The 21,667-nt window shown below is 52.3% G+C and overlaps 3 protein-coding genes across 5 annotated transcripts in view; 2 read left to right on the forward strand and 1 right to left on the reverse strand.

The window, feature by feature from the left end:
- The window catches only part of RAB11FIP1 (RAB11 family interacting protein 1), a 34,271-nt gene extending 32,564 nt beyond the window's left edge, over positions 1-1,707 (forward strand). For 2 of the 3 annotated variants that reach the window (XM_054720048.1, XM_054720050.1), the window contains one exon: positions 1,093-1,707. Coding sequence is in view for 1 of the 3 variants with exons in the window: in XM_054720050.1 (XP_054576025.1) it covers positions 1,093-1,141 (49 nt within the window). In the remaining 2 variants the exon portion in view is untranslated. The remainder of the gene's footprint in view (positions 1-1,092) is intronic. The other variant, XM_054720049.1, reaches the window with a different exon arrangement.
- Positions 1,708-7,798: 6,091 nt separating this feature from the next.
- On the forward strand, positions 7,799-11,875 carry BRF2 (BRF2 RNA polymerase III transcription initiation factor subunit). The gene is made up of 4 exons (XM_054720051.1): positions 7,799-8,064; positions 8,818-8,877; positions 9,454-9,775; positions 10,540-11,875. Exons 1-4 carry the CDS (start codon positions 7,911-7,913, stop codon positions 11,273-11,275), a joined length of 1,272 nt encoding a protein of 423 aa, XP_054576026.1. The 5' UTR covers positions 7,799-7,910; the 3' UTR covers positions 11,276-11,875.
- A 202-nt stretch (positions 11,876-12,077) lies between these two features.
- ADGRA2 (adhesion G protein-coupled receptor A2) overlaps positions 12,078-21,667 on the reverse strand; it is a 34,436-nt gene continuing 24,846 nt past the window's right edge. Inside the window, exons 9-19 of the mRNA XM_008146178.3 lie at positions 20,951-21,149; positions 20,360-20,509; positions 20,068-20,229; positions 19,163-19,387; positions 18,761-18,977; positions 17,599-17,807; positions 16,784-16,911; positions 16,360-16,483; positions 15,730-15,875; positions 15,175-15,264; positions 12,078-14,934 (exon numbers count right to left, since the gene is read on the reverse strand). Of these exons, the coding sequence (XP_008144400.2) occupies positions 13,671-14,934; positions 15,175-15,264; positions 15,730-15,875; positions 16,360-16,483; positions 16,784-16,911; positions 17,599-17,807; positions 18,761-18,977; positions 19,163-19,387; positions 20,068-20,229; positions 20,360-20,509; positions 20,951-21,149 (2,914 nt within the window). The 3' untranslated portion in view covers positions 12,078-13,670. The remainder of the gene's footprint in view (positions 14,935-15,174; positions 15,265-15,729; positions 15,876-16,359; positions 16,484-16,783; positions 16,912-17,598; positions 17,808-18,760; positions 18,978-19,162; positions 19,388-20,067; positions 20,230-20,359; positions 20,510-20,950; positions 21,150-21,667) is intronic.

The raw sequence follows: 21,667 nt of genomic DNA on the forward strand, positions 1-21,667 counted from the left end.
TCTCTTCTTCGTATGTTCTTATTATATTGAGGTTAAGAGGCAAGATTGCTGGCAGCAGAATTCCTTTTCAGGATCATGTCTGCTGCAGCCTTAGTTCTTTTGGAGCACTTTAATCTGAAGGATGATACTGTAACTTGATTTACCCGATTAGTTTTTAACTACCTATATCTATTTTATTTAATACTCTCCTACAGTACTGGGGACCACGGTAAACTTCTCAGATGCCTTGTATTTTTGTAGTGCTATGACATTTATGTACATACCTACAAAGAGAACTGTATATTCACTTGAACTCTGAAAATGTACATGTATATATTTGTTCCACGACATGTTTTTTACTTGATATAAATGTGTTTTGACTGTGATAGCCCAAGTGCCCTGGGGGGCAGGTGAGTTCTGAATGGTTTCTCCTCTGAAGGGCTGGTGTGGAGACCTGCACTGTTCAGGAGGGGTTGGTTTGGAGGTTGCTGCTAGGACCTCAGTATGTATCTTGGTCAGTGTTGGAGAGGGACACTGGGTGGAGGAGTGAATTCCTGTGCTCTGATATGCCACTTGGGAACTCTGGAGAATGAAGGACAACTTACTTCAAGGGTGTCTGGTTTCTACCACTGCTGGGGGGGAAAAATTCAATTGATAGCATTCCGGTGCCTCTCAAAAGTAGATAGCCTGAAGGTCACTAGTTAATGACTGTCCTTGAGGACTCTACTTTGAGGGAGAATTTATCTAAGAAAAGCTTTAGCCTGCTCTGAGCCATTAGCAGGGCAGTGGGGAGTGGGAGCGCTGGACTCCTATACCTGGCACATGTCTGAAGGCCTGTGCCCATCTATACAGGAATGGCACCTGCCTCTAGCTGCTGTGAATGCTAACCTACCTGACGGGCCCTGGGAGGAAGCTGTGCTCTGGAGAAGCAGGGGCAGCTGCCTTCTTGGCCTTGCCTAGCTGCCTCCGGAAAGAACAGTCAGTACTTTAGGGAAGCGTCCGATTAAAAGCAAACACCTTGCAATGAATTTCAACTGGAGGTCAGCTCCAGGCGTAAGATGTTAATTCTTTGCTTGGTTGTTTCATATCATCTCATTCCTTGGACTTTGACAGGTGTCCTGCCCTTCTCTTTTATTCCTGCGTGTTAACCTCATCAGGGTAGCAGCCTGGAGAAGCAAGCAAGTCTGCCCTTCGCCATGTGGAACAGCTGTTGACCTGAGTGGAAGGGTGTGTGCACGTATGCATGAACCAGTGTGACACATGTGTGTGGTTCCGGCTTTGCTAACAGCGGGAGCTCAAAAGGGCATCAAGGAGAAAGGTCCATGACACTCAGCCACATACTGTATTGAAGGCCAGAGGCAATTTAATGTTAAATTATGCAGGATCTTTCCTCACTGGGTCCTTCTCCCAGTTGACTTTTTATTTTTATTTTTTTAGAACTACAAATAAATAATCCCTCAAGGCTGAAAGATTAATTGTCTTAGGTGGAGAACATAATCTCCTAGTATCCTCGCCAACCTCAACCCTGCGGTTTCTCGGTATCTATTATGTGAGATACAAACCTGACCTCTTCCTCCCTCCGACTCTTGAAGGATCGTCCAGTGTTTTTGGATTATAGAGTTATTTCCTGCTTTGTTACTTTGGGAATTTTGAATTTTTCTGATTTTGTTGGTAAGAAGTAACCTAAAATTTCCTACAACACTAAATAAAATGGTACTACCTTTCAAAGATTTGTGTCTGTGGTTTAATAGGGGTACAATAAAAATTTCTTCTGTCTTCCTGGGCAACTTCCCTTGGGGGTGACCAGTGTTTCTCACCCTCTGAGAATCTCTCACCTGAATTCCTACTGCTGCCACCTTGCCTGGTGCCCAGGGGGTCCCAATGCCCTTTCTACTCCAGAGAATGGGACATCTTTGATCCCTTCTCTATGACACACCCCTCACCTTGGCCTGCTGCAGGGACCTTAGGCTCTGACAGAGGGAGAGAAAGCTGCTTCTGTCCTTGCCTATCAAGAGCTCACTTGACTGCAAAAGGAAGGCCCATTTACTGAGTCCCCACTGATCACTAAGCACATCCACCCCCCAGCCACCCACTTGGCCTGTAGATTTCTCTAAGTAAATGCTATTCATGCTCATTCTTGGGGAGTTGGAGCGGGTAGAGAGAAATCCTAAATTACCTACCAAGAGGTAACACTGTTATTTTGACTTGTTGTCCCAGCATTTTCCCCTCATACAAATAGATACATTTTTAAATGAAGATGAGAACACGCAGCACAGACTGTTGAGAACATTTCTGCATGCCTTTAGAGAATCTGCAACAAGGACCGATAGTGATTCCGAGGGAGAATCGGCCCAGCTAACCACCCTCCCCACAGAAGAGCTGTGGCAACTGCAAAGATGATGTAGGTCACTTCCGGATCACTTCCTGCTCAGGTCATCACCACAGCCACCTGTGAACCAGAATGAGGATTTGCTGGGGCGAGGGGGCATCCTGTCCCCCACCCTCATGGAAAACTGTCACTTACAGGGTGTTGTTACCACTCTTTAACTATAGCCAAGGTGCCAGCAGCATGGGCTCCCTTAGCCCTGGAACCTAGTCTCTAAGCAAATGGATCCCATGCCTGAGGCTTCTCATCAGTTAACATCGTTTGCAATCAGCAGTCTTCCCCCTGCTGGGAGGACAGCAGCTGTCACTCCACATTCAAAACTGGCTTCCTTGAGCTCGGTGGGGCCAGCATATTCCAAAGTCTCCTGAGGGAGAATGCCCTCACTTAGCCTTTTTACGTCCAGCTGTTTCACACGGACACGTGTATCCCGAGCCCTGGAAACAGGCACCTAGCTGACAGTGATAGGCTCTCTCAGGGTGGAGAGAAAGCTGCTCTGTCCTTGCATATCAAGTGCTCACTTCAGGCTGAAACTCGACTGCAAAAGGAAGGCCCGTGTACTGAGTTCCTTCTGTTCCCTAGGCACGGACGCTGCTGTCTCTAATTCTCATCGAGGAAGATAAGATCTGCATTATGCAGATGAGTCCTAGAGAGGCATCAGAACTTTGTTTGCCACGGGTCAGACAGTGAGTGGTTCAGAAAGAACTGGGACGCCTGTGTCTGACCTGGAGGTGTGGAACAGGGGGCAGCAAATATGGCCTATTTCCTGTTTTTGTGCAGCCATCAAGCCAAGAATGATTTTTACTTTTTTTTTTTTTCAACTTAAATAATTATTAGAGGTCTAATGCACAGAGTCATAACCACAGTCAACAACACAATGCTGAATACTGGTTATTTTTATATTTTTTAATGATTTTAAAAAATTAAAATGAAGCTACATGAAAATTACATGGAATTCAAATTTCAGTGTCCACAGTTTTATTGGAATACAGTCATGCTCATTTGTTTACGTCCTTGTCTATGACCATTTCATGTTACAACAACAGCCTAGAGTCGTTGCAACAAAGACTTTAATGTCTGCCAAACCTAAATATTTGCTAGTTGGCCCTTTATAGAAAAAGCTTCCTGACCCCTCGTCCAGGATCACTTGGGAGCCAAGCAGATAATGTTTGGATTCACTTGAATCCTGGAGGGTTGGATCAGGCAGGGATAATGGAGACCATATACCTCAAGGTGAGGCCACACACGGGCTCCCTGAGGAGGGCAGTTCCAGGTAAGGTGACTGGTGTCCGTGCTCTCGGTCTGTGCAGTGATGTGGGCCTGTGTCCACCTCCTTAGAGTTATCAGATGCCTGTGTTCTTAGGAGTTTGAGAAATTGAAAACATTAATCTCCATCCCAGGAAAGGGAAGTGTGTTGGGGTCACAGAATAAATAATGCAAAAGGGAAAAGTGAATGTGAGTGAGGAAAGTTAGTTGGCACCAGGATCTAGGAAGTCCCGGCCACGCTGTGTGCTGTGGCTGTCCCTGTGAGTGCTGGAGAAGAGGGAGTGTCCACTGCAGAGCCGAGGTGGTGGAAAGGAAACCCTGCCAGAAAGGATCGCAGGCCTGAGCCACTGCCAGGCTTAGTGGGAGGGAGAAGAGAGCGTCCTCCGGGCTCAGAGTGAAACTGGTGTAGAGTGACATTTCAGTCAACTGAGCTGGGAGGAGCCCAGGGGTGAGGCTGCCCAACTCCCCCTGGTTACTTGCTCTGGATTGGAACGATCCTGCCTCTGAGAAAGTCTGTGTGTTGCTCCTGACTGGAGTTGAACAGCTCTTATAACTGAGTGCCAGCCCTCACTTTAGGAGGTGTTCCCAGGACACAGGGATGAAAAAGCCAGATCATTTCTTCAGAGACTTGCAATCAAAAGGGAAGTCTGACAGGTAAACAACTAACTAGAATGCACACCTCTCACCGAGGGAGGGCTGGTGGAGAGCTTCCTCCGGGTCCCACACCATCAGTGCCTTCCTCTTTGGTCTCCTCTCTAGAAAGAGCTCTGGCCTTAAGGTCAATATTTCCCATCTGAACCATGGCTGGGTTGGCCTTTCCAACAGCCTCCCCTCCACAGTAGCTTTCTGCTCGAATCCAGCCCATTCTGGGCATTCAGCATTCTAAAAGCCTGTGTGTCAGGTACTATGTGATAAGAAACATGGCTCCAGTTACACAGATGGGGGGTAGGGGAGAAGGGTTTGAGGAACATCTGTTAAACAGATACTTACTCTCATTTAATGATGGTAACTCTTAGACGTATTTGTAGCAGTGGGAAGGGCACCAAGGGTGACGTATCTGATTTCCCAGAGGAAGGCAAATACATTTCCTAAATAAATCTATTTCTTGGGAAAGTGCAGAATCCCAGACTTATACGTCTTAGTAGAGTGCGCCATCTTCTGGCCTGGTCCCGCCCACCTCCCAGCCTGTTAGTGTCTGAGGCCCAGACTCTTCTATGCTAGCACACACTTGTGACTGGAAAGAGAATCACCCCTCCACCCCTTACAGTTTGGTTGGAGGATCATAAAACAGCTCTTCCACTTTACTATGTGTCATGTGGGGGAAAGTAGAATTTTAAAACTTCTGTCATGGGTACACGACTGTAATAAAACCCCACTCCTAAAAATGCAGTTTATGTTCAAGATCTGCACAGAATTAGGGATGAGAGGAGTCTTATGCTGGTCTTGTATGATAATGTAAAGAGCTACTTTCAATGCCAATTATATTTTTAGGGACATGTTTCCCTCCTCAGTAAGAATGTCGACTGTACTGTCTAAAACTGATTCAGAAATTCTGAGATGTGTGTGTGCACATGAGCATGCAAGCGTGTCTCAATATCTATCTGCTGGACAACCAGAAATAAGTCCTCATTACATACATCACACTAGTGGGCAAGTCTAGGAGAGAGGGGATTTGGAAAGCCCAAGGCTGATGCTTGGATGACAGACAACATGCAGTCTTTTTTGTCATAAATGCCCTTGCTCTGCATTGCAGTCCAGGGAACTCACAGTTTCATTGGGCATAGAGGAAGCTTTCTATATCTGACCACTGATTATAGCTTTTTCAAAAAAACCTATAGTTATGTCCGATGAGATCCCTTTATTTTTGAGGCTCAAATGCTCTGTATGAGGACTCACTGGATACATGTCATTGTGTAGATTTGACTCTTCAGACAAATAGGCACCATTTTTTAAAAAAAAATTTCAGCTCTAGGATGCATAATAATTTACTAATCTTCTAAAGAAGGCTGCAGTAATCTGTATCTCATTCCTCAAGGGAATATCCCTTATTTGTTAAGGGGCTGACAAGACACCCTTACCTTTTAATTATTTTATTGATTTTTCACAGAGAGGAAGAGAGAGGGATAGAGAGTTAGAAACATCGATGAGAGAGAAACATCGATCAGCTGCCTCTTGCACACCCTCTACTGGGGATGTGCCCGCAACCAAGGTACACGCCCCCGACCGGAATCGAACCCGGGACCCCTGAGTCCACAGGCAGACGCTCCATCCACTGAGCCAAACTGGTTTCGGCGACACCCTTACCTTTTAATTTATTCTGCACAGGAGCTATTCAATGATTTCTGTTCTCAGTGGGAAGGGATGAGTTCATTCTGCAAGGTTGAAATTGAGCCCACAACAGCTTCTAAAATGTACAGAGTCCTCCCTGAAACTCTGGCCTCCCTGAAACTCTGCATTGTCAGCCTGAGAAAAAGAAATTCTCCACACTTGTTATGGTGACACCCATCTACTTTTTTTGGAGTCATTAAGACAGGCCCTGGCTGTACTTGTCATTTGATTCAACTTTCTTATTTTTCAGACACAACTGGTTCTAAAACTTCCAAGCATTAAAATAGTTATTCTTAGAGTGCAATTAAGATTTACTCATAAGAAAATTTTGTTCAAGATTCTTTTATCTATACCAGCAATTTTTCAACCTGTGTGCCAGTTGTGAACAATACCTGACTTTTTAGTCAGGGGCACTGACCTCTTTGCCTTTAGATTGTCAAATTAAAAAATGGCAACAGCCAACACAATAGCTGTCCAGAGTGAATTAATCAAAATTACATTTATTTTTTTGCCAGATTGGCAAAATTACAATATACTTTTGGGTGTGCTGCAGAATTTTAGTAATTACTTTGTGTGCCATGAGATAAAAAAAAAAAAAAGGTCGGAAATTGCTGATCTATACTATACCAAGCTAAGAATTTTGGAGCCAGAATCTTGAAGAATCTTAAAGCTCAAGCTTTAAAAAAACCCACAAACCCTTACCTGAGGGTATGTTCCTTTCCTCTTCTCTTCATTGATTCCAGAGAGAGAGGAAAAGAGAGGGAGAGAGAAAAAATTGATTGGTTGCCTCCTACATGTGCCCTGACTGGAATCAAATCCATAACCTGGTATGTGTCCTGACTGCCCTGACTGGGAATGGAATCAGTGACCCTTTGGTGCATAGAACCTCCAACCACTGAGCAATACTGGCTGGGCTTAAAGCTCAAACTTTTAAAAACATCTGAATTTTCTTGAACTCCCCAGTTCGTCAAAGTCCACACTACTCCATATTCTTTCACTCCAACTCCCTGAGACATTCCTTGCCTAGCCTTTGAAAGTATTTGAGTTTGCCACTCTGGATTTTAATTCTACTCCCTCATTCTACAGTTGAGACAAACTGACTGCAAAGAGGAACAACAACTTGCTTGGGAAAGCTGCTCTAGAACATAGAACACAATTTCCTACTCTCTCACTAAACTACTCTCCCTTTTAGGCACATTGTTCTATGGCCAGAATCAACATTTGTTACCAAAGAGAAATGGAACCCTAGCCAGTTTGGCTCACTGGATAGAGTGTCGTCCTGTAGATGGAAGGGTCCCGGGTTCAATTCCAGTCAAGGGCACGTACCTTGGTTGGGTTGCAGGCTCCTCCCTGGCCCAGGCCCTGGTCAGGGTGCATGCAGGAGGCAACCAATTGATGTGTTTCTCTCACATTGATGTTTCTCACGTTCTTTCCCTCTCTCTTCAACTCTCTCTCAAAATCAATAGAAAAATATCCTCAGGTGAGGATTACAAAAAGAGAGAGAGAGAGAGAGAGAGAGAGAGAGAGAGAGAGAGAGAGAGAGAAATGGAGAATCCAAGATTCCCCTGGCACTTTAGAAAGGAGAGTTGTTTGAGGATAGCAACAATTTCTTGTTTGTTATGTATGTTCATGTAGGCAGAATGTTCACCCAAATTCAACCCCCCGTCTGACTTGCCTCAAACCAGCTATTGATAGCTGGGAGCCCAACGACACAGTCCACACCAGGAACCTCCTCTCCTTGCTTACGTTTTCACCCGACTCCACAAAGGAACGGACCGGAAGTTCCCTGCAGTGGCAGAGCCAAGAGAGCTACTCCAACTGCCGCCGCGCTGACCGGAAAAGGAAGGTGCGTTCCTTAGGAAGTTCCCCTCTTAATTCCCGCTTCCGCACGGTTGCTGTTGCAGACCTTCGGTTGGAGATCCGAGAGCTTCCGCGGCGCTGGGCCGAGTGTGAGATGCCGGGCGGAGGCCGCTGCCCCGACTGCGGCTCCACTGAGCTGGTGGAAGACGCGCATTATTCGCAGAGCCAGCTGGTGTGCTCTGACTGCGGCTGTGTGGTCACCGAGGGAGTTCTCACTACCACCTTCAGCGACGAGGGCAACCTCCGAGGTACCTGGCAGAGCTGTGGGTGCAGAGCTGTGGGTGCAGCCTGGGGCAGCGGAAGGACTGAAACCCGATTCCTCTTATCTCCCGTCCACTCTTTTTCTCGTACGCATTTAAATACGAGAGAAAACGACCTAAAGTGTAGGAATGAGCTGCGAAATGTTAGGGACTGCCTTTCACCTGTGTTTTTCTAGCATCGAGGCTTAATCACAAGGAACAACAACAGCCTGTAATTATCTAGTACAATGTCTGACAGGTATAAACGTTCAACAAATGAAACAAAGAGAAACAAGCTGCTACTCAATTTACCCAGTCTGGTCGTGGTGGGAATATTGTGGGTCAACTCTTGACGAATACAGCACCAGAAGTCGTTTTTAGTACTAACTGGTAAAACGTCTTTTTCTTCCTTTGCTTTCCAAGTTCCTGGGCAGGGCAGCCCTCAAAATCTGCAGCCAGGAAAATGGTCTGGATTGGATGTATGGGAGGGTACAAACTTGGACTGAAATTTCTGAAAACTTGGAACACTTGGAACTGCTTTAGTGTAGTCCCGATCTTCCTCAATCTCTGAGTATGTGATAGAGCCTGTGGACATAGAAAACCAGATGGGCCTTTAATATGCATAGATGGGCACCTTCTGTGAGGCAGGGAGCAGATGCCTAATGATTGGAATTCCTCTCCCGGGCTTTGTGTGGTAGGAGGGCAGGGTCTGGTGAATAAAGGCTAACCCTGTTTTGTTTTGTTTTGTTTTTGTTTTTACAGAAGTAGCATATTCCCGAAGCACAGGGGAAAATGAACAAGTTAGTCGCAGTCAGCAACGAGGTGAGAACAAACCTTTCATGACACAGTGGCTTTCAAGAAAATTCTCCCGATGGTCCAGCCCATGTGCTTGCTTTTCCTGATTTCAGCTTTATCGTGTAAGGCAGAGGAGAAGAAAATGGTGATTAGAAATAAAGGATGGGGGTGGTTCTAGGAGAGGTAGCAAATCCGTGTAAGTTTGGGATTTGCTCAGGGATATGTTTGAGGTAGACGCAAGGATTCCAGATCAAACTTGGGCTTGGCCCTGAATCAAACCAGCCTCCAAAAAATGGTGGGCTAAAATGTGACTTCTTTCCACGAATTGCTTTGTGCCTTTGGAAGCTTCGCCAGATGTCGCTCCTGTCATTGTAAAAAGATTATATATGAGAGAGAGAGAGAAAGATTGACTGGTTGCCTCTGCACGTGCCCTGGTGGGAATCAAACCCATGACCTTGTGGTTTACAGGATGATGCTCCAACCAACTGAACAACACTATCCAGGGCTAGTACTGCATCTTGTATCAGAGGCAAGTTTAGCAGAAATTGCTAGGAGCTACACAGTAACTCCTTTGACCTCTCTAACTCTTGTGGGTTTTCCTAGGTCTCCGCCGAGTGAGAGATCTCTGTCGAGTTCTGCAGTTGCCATCAACATTTGAGGACACAGCAGTTGCCTACTACCAAAAGGCATACCAGCACCCTGGCATTCGTGCTGCCAGGCTACAAAAGAAGGAGGTGTTGGTTGGGTGCTGTGTCTTAATCACCTGTAGGCAGCATAACTGGCCCCTGACCATGGGGACCATCTGCACCCTGTTGTATGCAGATTTGGATATGTTTTCTGGCACCTACATGCAGATAGTGAAGCTCCTGGGGCTGGATGTGCCATCTCTGTGCTTGGCAGACCTGGTGAAGACCTACTGTAGCAGGTACCTGCCTAGTGGGAGTTGTGGGGATGGGAGGGGATGGGTCCTTAGACCTGAATCCTTTTACCTTTGGCTGTCTCTTTTTGACCAAAGCCCATCTAAAAAGATGTGGGAGAAAAATCTGTTCTCCCTCTCCTGTGCCTAGTACTAATCCCATTTTATATTTCTAGAATGCTGTAATTTCAAATCTTTTTGCCCGCACAGCAACCTACTGATGTAGAAAAGTAGGTATTAGCCTTGGCACAGGGCTCCTGAGTTGCACCACTCACATGTGTGGCCTGTGTGGATCAACTGGGAATGGAGCTGAAGGAATATTAGGAGACAACAGAGCTGTAGATAGAAGCTAATTCTTTTTTTTTTTTTTTTAAGTAGCTGTGTTATTTTCTCTCCTGAGAAATATAGTAGAAAGCAAAGGCTATCAGTGTCAAATAGTTTTGGGTTTGCAGCTTGGTTACTTCCTAGCTGGATACTGGGGATGAGTTTTGCAACTATAAATGCACATAATGAGGTGTAGAGAAGGTAAAAGAACACTTGTAAAGCACTCAGAATAAAGGCTGACGGGAGTAGCTCAACACATGTTAGCTCCCTTCTGCATTCTCCTGCCCTTCACCTCACAAGCAGAAAACTCACCGGTCTCTCGGTACCCGTATGAAACTTGCTGCCAGCAAGCTTGAGTGTTCCCAAGAAGCTAGAACAGCTTGCCCATCCTGAGCAGACTGCTCTTCCCCATAGGCATTGAGACACGACCCTCATTTTGGTTATTTCAGCTTCAAACTTTTCCAAGCCTCCCCATCGGTGCCAGCCAAATACATGGAAGACAAAGAGAAGATGCTGTCACGAACACTGCAGTTGGTGGAGCTGGCGGATGAGACGTGGCTGGTGACCGGGCGGCATCCCTTGCCTGTCATCACTGCTGCTGCTTTCCTGGCTTGGCAGTCGCTGCAGCCCTCAGCTCGTCTGACATGCTCCCTGGCCCGATTTTGTAAATTGGCAAATGTGGACCTGCCCTACCCCGCTTCCTCCCGACTACAGGAACTGCTGGCTGTGCTGCTGCGGATGGCCGAGCAGCTGGCCTGGCTGCAGGTTCTGAAACTTGACAAACGGTCTGTGGTGAAGCACATCAGTGATCTGCTGCAGCACCGCCACACTTTGATCCGCAAAGCCTTTCGAGAAGGGACGTTAGAGGTGGAGGCCCCGGAGAAGGAGCTGCAGGGATGGGGACAGGGACAAGGACAAGGACAGGGAAAAGAGGAAGTGGGGAATAGCTCCTCTGATTTACCTGAGGGTAAGCGGCCAGCTAGTCCTGCCCTTCTCCTCCCACCCTGCATGTTGAAGCCCCCAAAGCGGGTCTGCCCCACTCCCCCTGCCTCCACGGTCACCGGAGATGAGGACATCTCTGATAGTGAACTAGAGCAGTATTTGCGTACCCCTCAGGAAGTGAGGGACTTTCAGAGAGCCCAAGCTGCTAAACGAGCTGCCACAAGTAGTCCTAACCCCCCATGATGCACTTCGGGTTTGGTGGAGCAGGGGTCACTTCATTCTGACAGCAGCTTGGTAATAGGCCTGTCATATCCAGAGAAATAAATGTGTACAAGTCCTTAGGTATTGTCTCTGCAGTTAATCAGAGCCCAGGTCCTGGAGTAGAAATGAGAAAGACTGTAGGAACCCCTGGGTTGGAGAGGGCCCCATCCTTTAGTGCCAGAGAGCAGGTTGCATATGTTCACATTCTGTGGGATGGCTTTCCTCTTAGATGTTGGGCTTCCTTCTGCTCCTGGTCTGAACTGGATAAACTAAAAGGGCTCATGGGGCCTCCCTACTGATGTGGAGCTGAAGGAATATTAGGAGACAGTAGAGCTATAGATAGAAGCTAATTCTTCTTTTTCTTTCTTTTTTTTTTTCAAGTAGCTGTGTTATTTTCTCTCCTGAGAAATATAGTAGAAAGCAAAGGCTATCAGTGTCAAATAGTTTTGGGTTTGCAGTTTGGTTACTTCCTAGCTGGATACTGGGGACGAGTTTTGCAACTATAAATGCACATAACGAGGTGTAGAGAAGGTAAAAGAACACTTGTAAAGCACTCAGAATAAAGGCTGACATGTTAGCTCCCTTCTGCATTCTCCTGTCCTTCACCTCACAAGCAGAAAACTCACCCGTCTTCTCTCAGTACCTGTTGGCATTCCCAATGGTACCAGCCCTCAGAGGGCAGGAACTGGGCAACTCTTGGCCCTGTGTCCTAGGTATTGGTGGGTTAATGTGTATGGTTCATGAGTTCTACCTCATAACAAAAGGACTGTGGGTGGACTGAGGTTAGAGCTCAAAGGGCTTTGCAAAATTTTAATATATTAAAACAAGAGGCATCTGCTAGAAAACATTCTATTGTATAAAACCCGAGCTTTTAAAAACATGTTTTCTTTGGCACTTTTTATCCCCTCCCTCCCCTTTCCCCAGCGTATTGCAAAAAGCTCTCCAGTGCTAAGGCATTGGCAGGGTATGTAAACAGCAGCCAGCATATGTGGAAGAATAATACAAAGCTTTTTTTTTCCTGTCTAATATTGTCTGTGCAGCAAGCATAAATAACAGGATCCATCCCAAGGAATGTGGGTTTCCTTTCCTCCCCATGTCTTCTTTCACCTTGGTGATCAGGCTGGGGTGACATGGGGACTAGGAGGGGCCCTGGACCAGGCCTCATTTTCACGATGCTCTTCACAAGGCCTCAGGTTGCCTCCACTTTCACTGGGTCCTGTAGTAAAAGGCTGGTGGTTGCTTTTTAGGGTTGGGGGGGGGGGCGGGGGAATAGGAGTGCTGGTGTTTAAACGTGGGGGTGAAGGCCCCGGGGCTGTAGGGACCCTGCCCACCGCCCCAAAGGATTTGGCCTGGGCTTCTGTGTGGCAGGAAGATGTTTTGGAAGTTTCTCCCTAATAGGGGGCTAGAGGTCGAATGATTGGAACGGTTCCTCCATGTAGCCTCAAGGAGGCCGGGAAGTATCTTCCTTAGCCCCCAGGTTGGGAGGCTGAGACCCAGGTCCTGTGATTGACTGGTAAGTACGTCTTCAGCACCCCTTGCAGCCCTGTGGTGGAGCCCCTCTTCAGGGTATTGTTTGTAGGACTAGGTTTAAGGCATGGCTAACTTCAGCCCCAAATCTAAGCACTCTCTACTTCCCTCAGATTATCCCCAGGCGGGGTCAGCTTTGTCTTCAAGTGCCACCCGGGAGGCCTGCTGCGTGGTGTGTGTACACTCGTGGGGATGGTGTCGCTCCCTAATGGTGCCCCTGCCCTCCTGCTTGACCTCCCAAGCTGACTTCCACACTGCCCCTCCTTCGCCTCTTGCATAGTCTGAAAAGTAGCACCTTGTCACCTCCAATGGGTCCTGGTCACCTGGCATATCTCCTGGGCTGGCTCCCCAGTTAGCCAAACACTGGGTGGGGAGAGGCCCTAGGAGCTAGGCACAGAGGCCGCCTTCAGAGGAGGGCGGTGAGGGAACATTGCTCCCAAGCCCCCATCTGTGTTTTCCGGGAAGGGCTGACACCACCAGAGAGGCGGGTGGGCAAGATGCGGGCACCATAGGAAGAGCCCACCTGGGCTTGCTGGCCCGTCCAGGACTCATCAATCCACAGACTGACAGGGCCTTCCCGACCCCGGATGGCACAAACCAGCCTGGGCTGGGGCAGAATGTATCCCGCCAGCGGCCCTGGGATTGTCTGTCGCTACCCCCGCGGGAGGCCCTCTTAGCAGCGCAGGCGTCCGCTGTCCTTTTCCCCAGCCTCAGGGCTGAGGCTAGCGAGCCCAGGCGCAGCCCTCGGCACTTCACCCATTGGGGTACCCCTAGACGTCCTGAGGGGCCCCCGCGAAGCCAGGAAAACAAGTCCGTGCGGCCAGCCTGCCCTAAAGTGCCACCCGCCCACCTAGACGGTGGTCTCGCTCTTCCAGAGGCCTGTCTTCATGCAGCCGCCCCCCGCCGCCTCGGCGCCCGTCAGGGTGACGTCCTCGTACTTGCCGCCCTTGGGGGCGCCGTTCAGGCTGGCCGTGTTGAGCGGGTACGAGCGGCGCTTGCTCTCCTTCTCCAGCGCGCCCTTGAGGTTGTCGCGGCTGGCGCTGCGGCGCTGGCCCGGCCGGCCCGCCTCCGGGGGCGGCGCGGCGGCGCTCGTGTCGCTGCCCTCGGACAGCGTGAGCGCGGGCTCGCCCTCCAGCGGGAGGCCGGCGCCCGGGCTGTTGCGGCTGCTGCCCGGGTAGCTGTCGGACGGGCTGTTGTGCAGGCTGCCGCTCTCGCTGGACAACAGCTCGGGCGCCCCGGCCGCCGCGCCCCCGCGCAGCGCCTTGAGCCGGTTCTTGCTGCCCGCCTCCCCGGCCCGGTGCCCCTTGGCCCGGCTCTTGTGCACGCGGCGCCCGTGGGGCAGGTTGTTGGGGTGACGGGAGGCCAGACTGCCGCGGGAGCCCACGGGCTCTGGCTCCCCTTCCCCCCGGGCCGCCGCCCCCGCCTCGCAAGCCTGACTCTGGGCCAGCTGCAGGTTGGTGAGCTTGCAGGGGCCCGGGGGCGGCGCGTGGCCGCTGCTACCGCTCGGGGATGACTTAAGGGAAGGGGGCCCCTCTCCGAACACTGGGGAACCGTCCTCGGGGGCTGCGGACACAGCTTGGGGTGAGGCGCGCGAGGCCGAGGCAGGGGGGCAGCAGGCGCGCCAGGAGGCCCTGACGTCCCTGCGCCTGGCGCAGTGGTGGGTGAAGACGAAGAGGCCCAGGGCCGAGGCCGCCACCCCGTACAGGCAGCTGCACACCACCCGGGGCAGCCAGCGCTGGGACACGGCCAGAGCCCCGCAGGCCCACATGGCCAGGTACAGGAAGTGCGTGGTCACCAGCGCGCCCAGCTGGACTCCTGGAGAATAGAGGCCATCACCATCCTCGGGGGGTCCAGGCGTCACCACCCCTGCGCTCCCAGTGGCCAGAAGGGAACCCGAGTCACTCAGGAGGGGGCCGCTGCTCCTGAGCCTGGCGGAACCCCTCAGCTCCTCCCCTTGGTCCAGGGAGACCCTGCTCGTGACCCCCTTGGGGCTCTGTGCCAGAGGACCCCTCAGATGCAGCCCTGCACACAGGAAATAGATCCAGGTGATGAGCAGAATCAAAGCCACCGGGATGTAGAAGGCTCCTAAGCTTGGACGCCACACCAGCCAGCAGCTGAGGGGAGACACAGGCAGTGGATGAGGAGGGGAGCAAGTCTGAGGCGGGGTCCAGAGGCTGGGTGGTTGGGGACAGAGGATGCAGTGAGCTGACAGGCAGAGACTGGCTTAGTCAACATGCACGGGCTCGGGTGGGGTCCCTGGCTGGGTGAGCCGGCAGGTGCCCCTGCCGTGGAGTAGAAGGCATCTGGTGCTGGGGTGGGTAGGTTTGGGGCAGGCAGGCAGGCAGTGTGCTCACTAGGGGCTGTGGTCCCGGTAGTTGTGGATGTTGACAGCAGCTGTGATGCCACAGATAATGAGAGGGATCCCTCCAGCGATCAAATAGAACCTGGAAAGGAATGGGTTTGGGGAGTCAGAGAGATGAGGAACAAGGGAGAGGAACCAGGTGCTCAGAGCCCTAGACTCGGGGTCTCCGTCCCATCTTCTTTCCCTTTTAAATTCTGTCAGAATTTTTTGCCATGGATGCAAGGCGCTTACAAGGCAGGCTTGGTAGATCCCTAGGGGACTTGCCCAAGACTGTTCTAAGGGACAGAGGCCAGACCTCTCTCTCACCCTAGGTGCAGAATTTGAGGGTTTCCAGGTTCCCTGCTCAGTGCCCACTACATGACCTTCAGCAACCGGGCACCACCTAGAGGCTTGCCTCTTCTGTCGTTGGACAGTGGTCTCCCAGGACCTTGGACCCACCCTGCATCCACCCGGGGAGAGTTGATTTGGTGTCCTAGCCTGCCCCCCCCCCCCCCCCGCCACCTCTGAGCCCTTCCCCGCTGCAAAGCTGATATCTGGAAGCATGTACCGGAGCATGGGACGGGGAGCAGGTGGGGCAGAGTCCCCTTCCTGTGGAGGGGGCGCCCTCCAGGTGAGCTCCTTGTGGAGGACGCGGGCCTTCACACCCATCCAGAGCAGTGTGGACAGTGAAGAGTAGTGCAGAGTGATGCCCACCTGCGGGATCAAGGTGCTGAGGCTGGGACTGCTACCACATCCGGGGACCGGGCTGCTTCCACTGGGGCCATGCCAGAGCCTCAGCCCCACAGTGTGCTCCCACTCCTCCCGTGTTCCCAGCCCCCACCTTCCCCCAGGTCTGTCTCTGCTATTTCCCTCTCTGCTTCCATCCAGGCTTTCCCCCCACTCTGGTGACTCCATGGCTTAGTTATGGCTATCTGCTTCGTCCCTGTCCTCTCCTCCACTGCAGGTTCCCGCTCTCCACTTTGAGGTCCCACCTCCTAGTTTTCCTGCTTCTTACTCCTTACCTTCTACTCTCATGCTCCTCTCCCCTGACAAGTAAGACTGGACACAGAGAAGACAATGGAGCTGGGGCCCATTAGCCCGAGCCCCCTTTTTCTTCCCCCGCCCCTCCCTACTGCCTAGGCTGCCATGACTGATCTTGGAGCCCCCCACCCCCCACCTCAGCCCCTTCTCCTCTTACCGCCTGGCAGACCATCTGGTAGTTGGTGAGTGTGATGCCTCCTGCAAAGACGGCGGAGGTCATGGCCATGTGGAAGCACAGGTTCAGCAGCATGTGCCAGCCCTTCCGGGACACATGGATGGAGCTGCCCCAGAAACAGCAATTAATGGGCCGCCCAGCCCAAGGTCAGGCCCATGGGGTCTCAAGGCCATGGGGAGGGCCACAGAGGGGGTGGCAGATATCTGTGTGCATGCATGTGTGTGAATGTGACAGAGGCGCCAGGGAAGGCAGGTCTTAACCCACAAAATGTGTTTTCCAACCCCAGAGCCTTCAAATGCAATGCTAGGCAAGAGCCTAGAAAAAGGAACACTTGCCAGTACTTAGTGAAACACCCCCCACCCCCAAACCTTCCCCCCACACCCTCCTTCCCTGCAACAGCTCCCACCTGTGGTTGAGGATGTAGGTGATGATGGTGGAGAAGAGGCAGAGCAGCAGCAGGGCTGTGCAGGGGTACACGACTGGATGCAGCCCTGCCCCGGAGGCCCCCACCTCCCTGGGAAAGGCACTCAGCTCCTGGAAAGAGTAGGAAAGAGGATGTGTGTACTAGGAAGCTGGGGGTAAGGGCTGTCTCGTGGAGTCCTGACCAGTCCCCAGGCCAGTTTTCCTCTTCCCAAGCCCGGTTTGATCCTCAGCTTAGTCCATCTGCGTAGACAAAGGTGTAGGTACCGTGATATCCACTCTTAGAAAGTTGGCCTATGTAGCATTAATAATCTACTGCCTGCCTTTCTAGGAACTTTCCAGGTGCCCAGCCTGGAAACCGGAGATGAGGAGAGAGGGGAAAGTCTGTCTATAATACAGCTGCATGCCTGCGCAGGGTGTGAAATGTGGTGAGGAAGGGGGAACGAATGGGGGTGAGTGAGGAGGGTGATCAGAAAGGAGACATGGTCCCAGATTTCCCCGCCACTTTAATAACCTGGATCTCGGGGAGTGCAGGCTGGGTCTCAGAAGACCAGGCTGGGTAGTGCCAGGTCCCCCTCTCTCATTCTGGGAGTGGAAGCAGGACCTCCCTGTCTCCTGAAGATGAAAAGTGTGTGTGGGGGGAGACCAGACGGACATTTCCCTGAGTCCTGACAGTTTTGAGGCCTGACAAGGCTGCTGTCCTTGGTTTCTCTGTGGCCTTGGGTGATCAGAGAGCCCCACCTCCACCTCACACACCTCCCTTGTTCCCTGGCCCTCACCCCCCAGTTCTACTTGACTCACCATGAGCACGGCCACATTGCCCAGGTGCTGGCAGTGCAGGGCGCTGACGTTGGGCTGGCTGGAGCGGAGCTGGCAGCCTTCGGAGCTCCAGCCCCCAGCGCCGCCGGGCCCTTCCTGGCTCCACCAAGCTGCCACAGGTTCAGCCCCCTCAGCCCAGTGCCGCAAGGAAATGGCCACTGGCTCCGTCAGGTTTCCCACGCCACAGCCACCTACAGGGGGAAGGAAGTCCACACCGGCACACACAAGGCCACGGGAGTGGGGGTGGGGGTGGGGGTGGGGCTGGCTGGGTGGGACCAAGCAGCAGCAGAACACCCTTGGGCTGGGTGTGCGCTGGGCTTGGTGGGTACAGTGAGATGTGGGCCTCCTTCCGGGTCCTCGGTCTCACTGGGGAGACACCGGGATGAATCAAATGAAAGCACTGGGCCCTGGCCAGTGTGGCTCAGTCGGTTGGGTGTTGTCCTGTACACCAAAAGGAGGGGGGGGGGGGGGGGGTTCGATTCCCAGTCAGGGCACACACCCAGATTTCAAGTTCCATAACTAAGCTGCAGAGTGGCCTGCAGGAGGCACCCAATCAAGATGTGTGTGTGTGTGTGTGTGTGTGTGTGTGTGTGTGTCCCTTCCTCTAAAATCAATAAAAAAAACAACAACATATCCTTGGGTGAGGATTAAAAATAAATAAATAAAAATAAAAGCACTGGGATGTGGCCCACTCTAAGGGCCAAAAGTGCGGTGGTGACATACTCTAAAAGAGAAGAGTCCAGGGCTGGGGTCAGGAGGTCATGCTGAGGGAGGGAAAGCCCAGGCAAAGAGGAGACTTAGGAGGGCCACCCTGATTGGGAGAGTTGGCGCCAGGTTAGGAAGGCGGGACGGAGGGAGGTCTGGGTGGGTCAAGGGTTTGTACTTATAGCCCTTTTGAAATTTGACACATCTGGGATATAAAGTCCAGTGTCTTCCTGAACCTTTTCCCCACCAACCCCTTTCTTTATGGGATGTCTGTGTCCCCCATCCTCCTTGGAGATGGTGAGGGGCCACCATTCTCGGCCACCTCCACCAGGATGTGAGGGGGCGCTGGAAGGTGAGGAAGAGCAGGATGAAGGGGCACAGGACAGACATTTAGGAGGGATCCCATTCGGTACCTGGTACCCAGAGTTCATCCCCTTACTTGTTCCTGCAAAGATGACAGGGGTGGCCACGCCACGCCTCTTGCCGGGTCCCACAGCTCCAGGGCGGGAGGTGTTGCCATGGCTGCGGAAGAGGCGGCCATTTCGGAAGACGAGCAGTTGCAGGGTGCAGTCTGGGGAGACTGGGGGCGCCAGGGAGGCGGGAAGGGATGAGAAGAGACTGGGCGGCAGCTGGATGGAGGCCAGGGCAACGCTGTTCTGGGGGGGACACAGGAATTCCTCAGAGACACAAGATCCCCTGGGACTCTGATGTCTTCCAACCCCTCCTTCTGCCTCCCCTACCCCCTTTTCTGGGTCCTGTCTCCTCTCAGATCTTCTACCCTCACCGGGCACCCACATCTGGGCACCTCCCCTTTTAGTATCCTCCCTGCCCCGGCGCCCACCTTGATGTGGAAGGATGACAGAGAAATGTTGGGCCTCCCGGTGGTACAGCGGAAGCGGAGCTGCTGATCAGCCAGGGGCTCCAGCTCGGGAGAGGGGTTCTGGCCAAGGCCTGCGGGCCGGGTGCCGGGCACACCGGCCTCCCTCCTCTGGAAGGCCGTGCAGGTCAGGCCCACATAGCTGTGCGGCTTGATGAGGTAGGCCTCCAATGCCACGTTCCTCGAGTTCTAGGGACAGGGAACGTGTCACCCAGCCCTTTGAGATATGCTTTGGCCTTCTCTTGCCTGAGACTGCACAGTCCCTGTCTGCTCAGGCCCTGCCCCTCTACCTTTACTCCTCACTGTCTTCTCCAGGCTTGGCCAGTCTTACGTCGCCATGGATCTTCCCCAGGCCCTGGCATGGTGCCTTCTTCCTCCCACTCATTCACACCCCACCTTGTATCTTGCTCCCCTCTTAACTCGGGCTTGTTCTGCCTCCCTAACTAAGCTGCAGAGCGGCCTGTTTGACCTCCTGCATCTCCCAAGGGACCAGCACAATATCTCTCAAGTAGTAGGTGCTCTGCCGTGGTTGCTAATCGGCTCACGACCCACCATCAGAAATGTCACCCTGGCCTCAGGGGACAGAAGTCTCCATTACTCTACACTCCACCACAGTGCTATCCCCCGGCAACTTGGTTCCCCACCATAACACCAAGCATAACTTCCTCGGTGTCACTGGCCTCCCTCTCTTTCACTGCCCCTGACTACTCGGGATCTGAGGCCACACGACTGGGAATCTAGTCAAGCTCAGTGCTCACGGCAGGTGCACAAGTTGGAGGGCTTGCTGCCCGAGAGAAGCCTTTCCCTTCTGGGTGACTCTAAGTTCCCTCCAGGCCCCCAGGACCCCCCGCCTGGCTGACCCACATTACCACAGAGATGTGCTGGGCATGGGGGCTCAAGACGGCCCCCCCAATGCGCTCCAGGGCACCCACGATGCCGCTGCAGGCCTTGTCCTCTCGCTGGGCCAGCCACAGCAGGTGCTCATCTACCAGCATCAGGTTGCTGGCCATGTCCACCATGACCTCCACCAGCTGTGGGGGGGGGGGGGGTCACTGAGACACGGGTGGGGCTTGGTACCCAGGGGCTGGGGAGTGAGAGGCTTGAGCCTCAAATGGGGAGCAGGAAGTTTGTAGGGGCCCCAGAGGCCTGGTTGAATCTCACCTCTTTGATCTGGTCCACATAACCCAAAAATTTCTGGATCATCTGAGCCACATAGACTACATCCATCATGTCTGAGAAGCTGGCAGCCTCGGCTGTGTACACTCGCAGCTGGTGGGCCAGGGTCAGCGCGTTGGAGGCATTGATGGGCATCTAGGAGTGTTAGGGGAAGATAGTGGATAGTCCACTCTTTCTCCTTCTTCTCCAGAATTGCCCCTAGGGACCCCTCCTCTGTGCTAATGCTTAGGGCAGTGCCTGGGGAGAGGGTCTGGCCCACCGGCTGGGTCTAATCAAGACAGCAGGCAACCCACTTCTAGGCCACTGGCTGAAGCACAGTGGCTGACTCATGCTGTCCTTTCTGCCCCCCTTAAGGCTGCCCTTGCTGTGTTGGGGGATGAAGATGCTGGGGTGGCTTGCACTTTCTGAGTGTGGCCTTGGGGGTCTGAATCCCCTGGAAGAAAGAGAGCTGGAGAAGAGCAAGAGCCCCTCACGGTGCACACCCAGGGAGCAGAGGAGCAGTTGTGAGGCCTCTCCCCGCCCAGTCCCTGAAACCAGAGCGGATGGGGTGCCCACCACCCCCTGTCCTGGCCTCACCAGCACGAAGGTGTAGAGCACCCGCGTAATGTCGTTGGTGTACAGACAGTGGGAGTAGTCCCCTGGCTCCCAGCGGCCAGCTCGGTCACACAGGCGGGAGGCCTGGGTACCCGGAGTGCCCCCGCTCAGAGGCACCGAGGTGAAGGGATACTGCAGGCAGGATTGGTAGGCTGTGATGCCAGCTAGAGTTCGAGGCCACCTGGGGGCAGAGGCAGGAATTGCCAATGACCCAGGCCCCTCAAGGCAAGGGCTCCTCCCCTCCCCTTAGAACTGTGATGCCAGACCCTTTGAGGAAAGGATCCAGAAGAGAGGTTTGGGGCTGGCCTTCAAGGGGTTCCCAAGCTCCACTTTCTAACTGTATTTGTACTGCTAGTGCTGTGATTGGTGCTATGGAGGCTGGACTTGAGTTCCAAGTTCAAGTCACTGACCCTTTCTGGGCCTCAGTATTCTCAGCTGTACAATGGGGAGAATCATACCTCCTTCCTAACTGAGAGACCCATTGGGATATTAAATGTGATATTCAAGTGGGCGAGCTTTGTAAACTATTAATGTAAAGAAGCAAATAAAAACCTTTCTGTTCTGCACCACACATTTCAGATGGTTATAGTCAAAAGATGAGGTCTCTGAATATAGCAGCAGGACTAGGCGCTGAATGACTAAAGGGAGTGTGTTCTCCAACGTAGAGTGGAAGGGAGACCTGTGGTCTTAGATGCAGGA

Source organism: Eptesicus fuscus, chromosome 8 (genome assembly GCF_027574615.1).
Source record: "Eptesicus fuscus isolate TK198812 chromosome 8, DD_ASM_mEF_20220401, whole genome shotgun sequence".
In the NCBI taxonomy this organism is placed as follows: Eukaryota; Metazoa; Chordata; class Mammalia; order Chiroptera; family Vespertilionidae; genus Eptesicus; species Eptesicus fuscus.

What these genes read in the sequence shown, in the direction of transcription:
- BRF2 (XM_054720051.1), top strand. Translation starts at nt 7,911, where the DNA reads ATGCCGGGCGGAGGCCGCTGCCCCGACTGCGGCTCCACTGAGCTGGTG. An exon ending in CGACGAGGGCAACCTCCGAG is followed by an intron (nt 8,065 to 8,817) that starts GTACCTGGCAGA and finishes TTGTTTTTACAG; the next exon opens with AAGTAGCATATTCCCGAAGC. An exon ending in TAGTCGCAGTCAGCAACGAG is followed by an intron (nt 8,878 to 9,453) that starts GTGAGAACAAAC and finishes GGGTTTTCCTAG; the next exon opens with GTCTCCGCCGAGTGAGAGAT.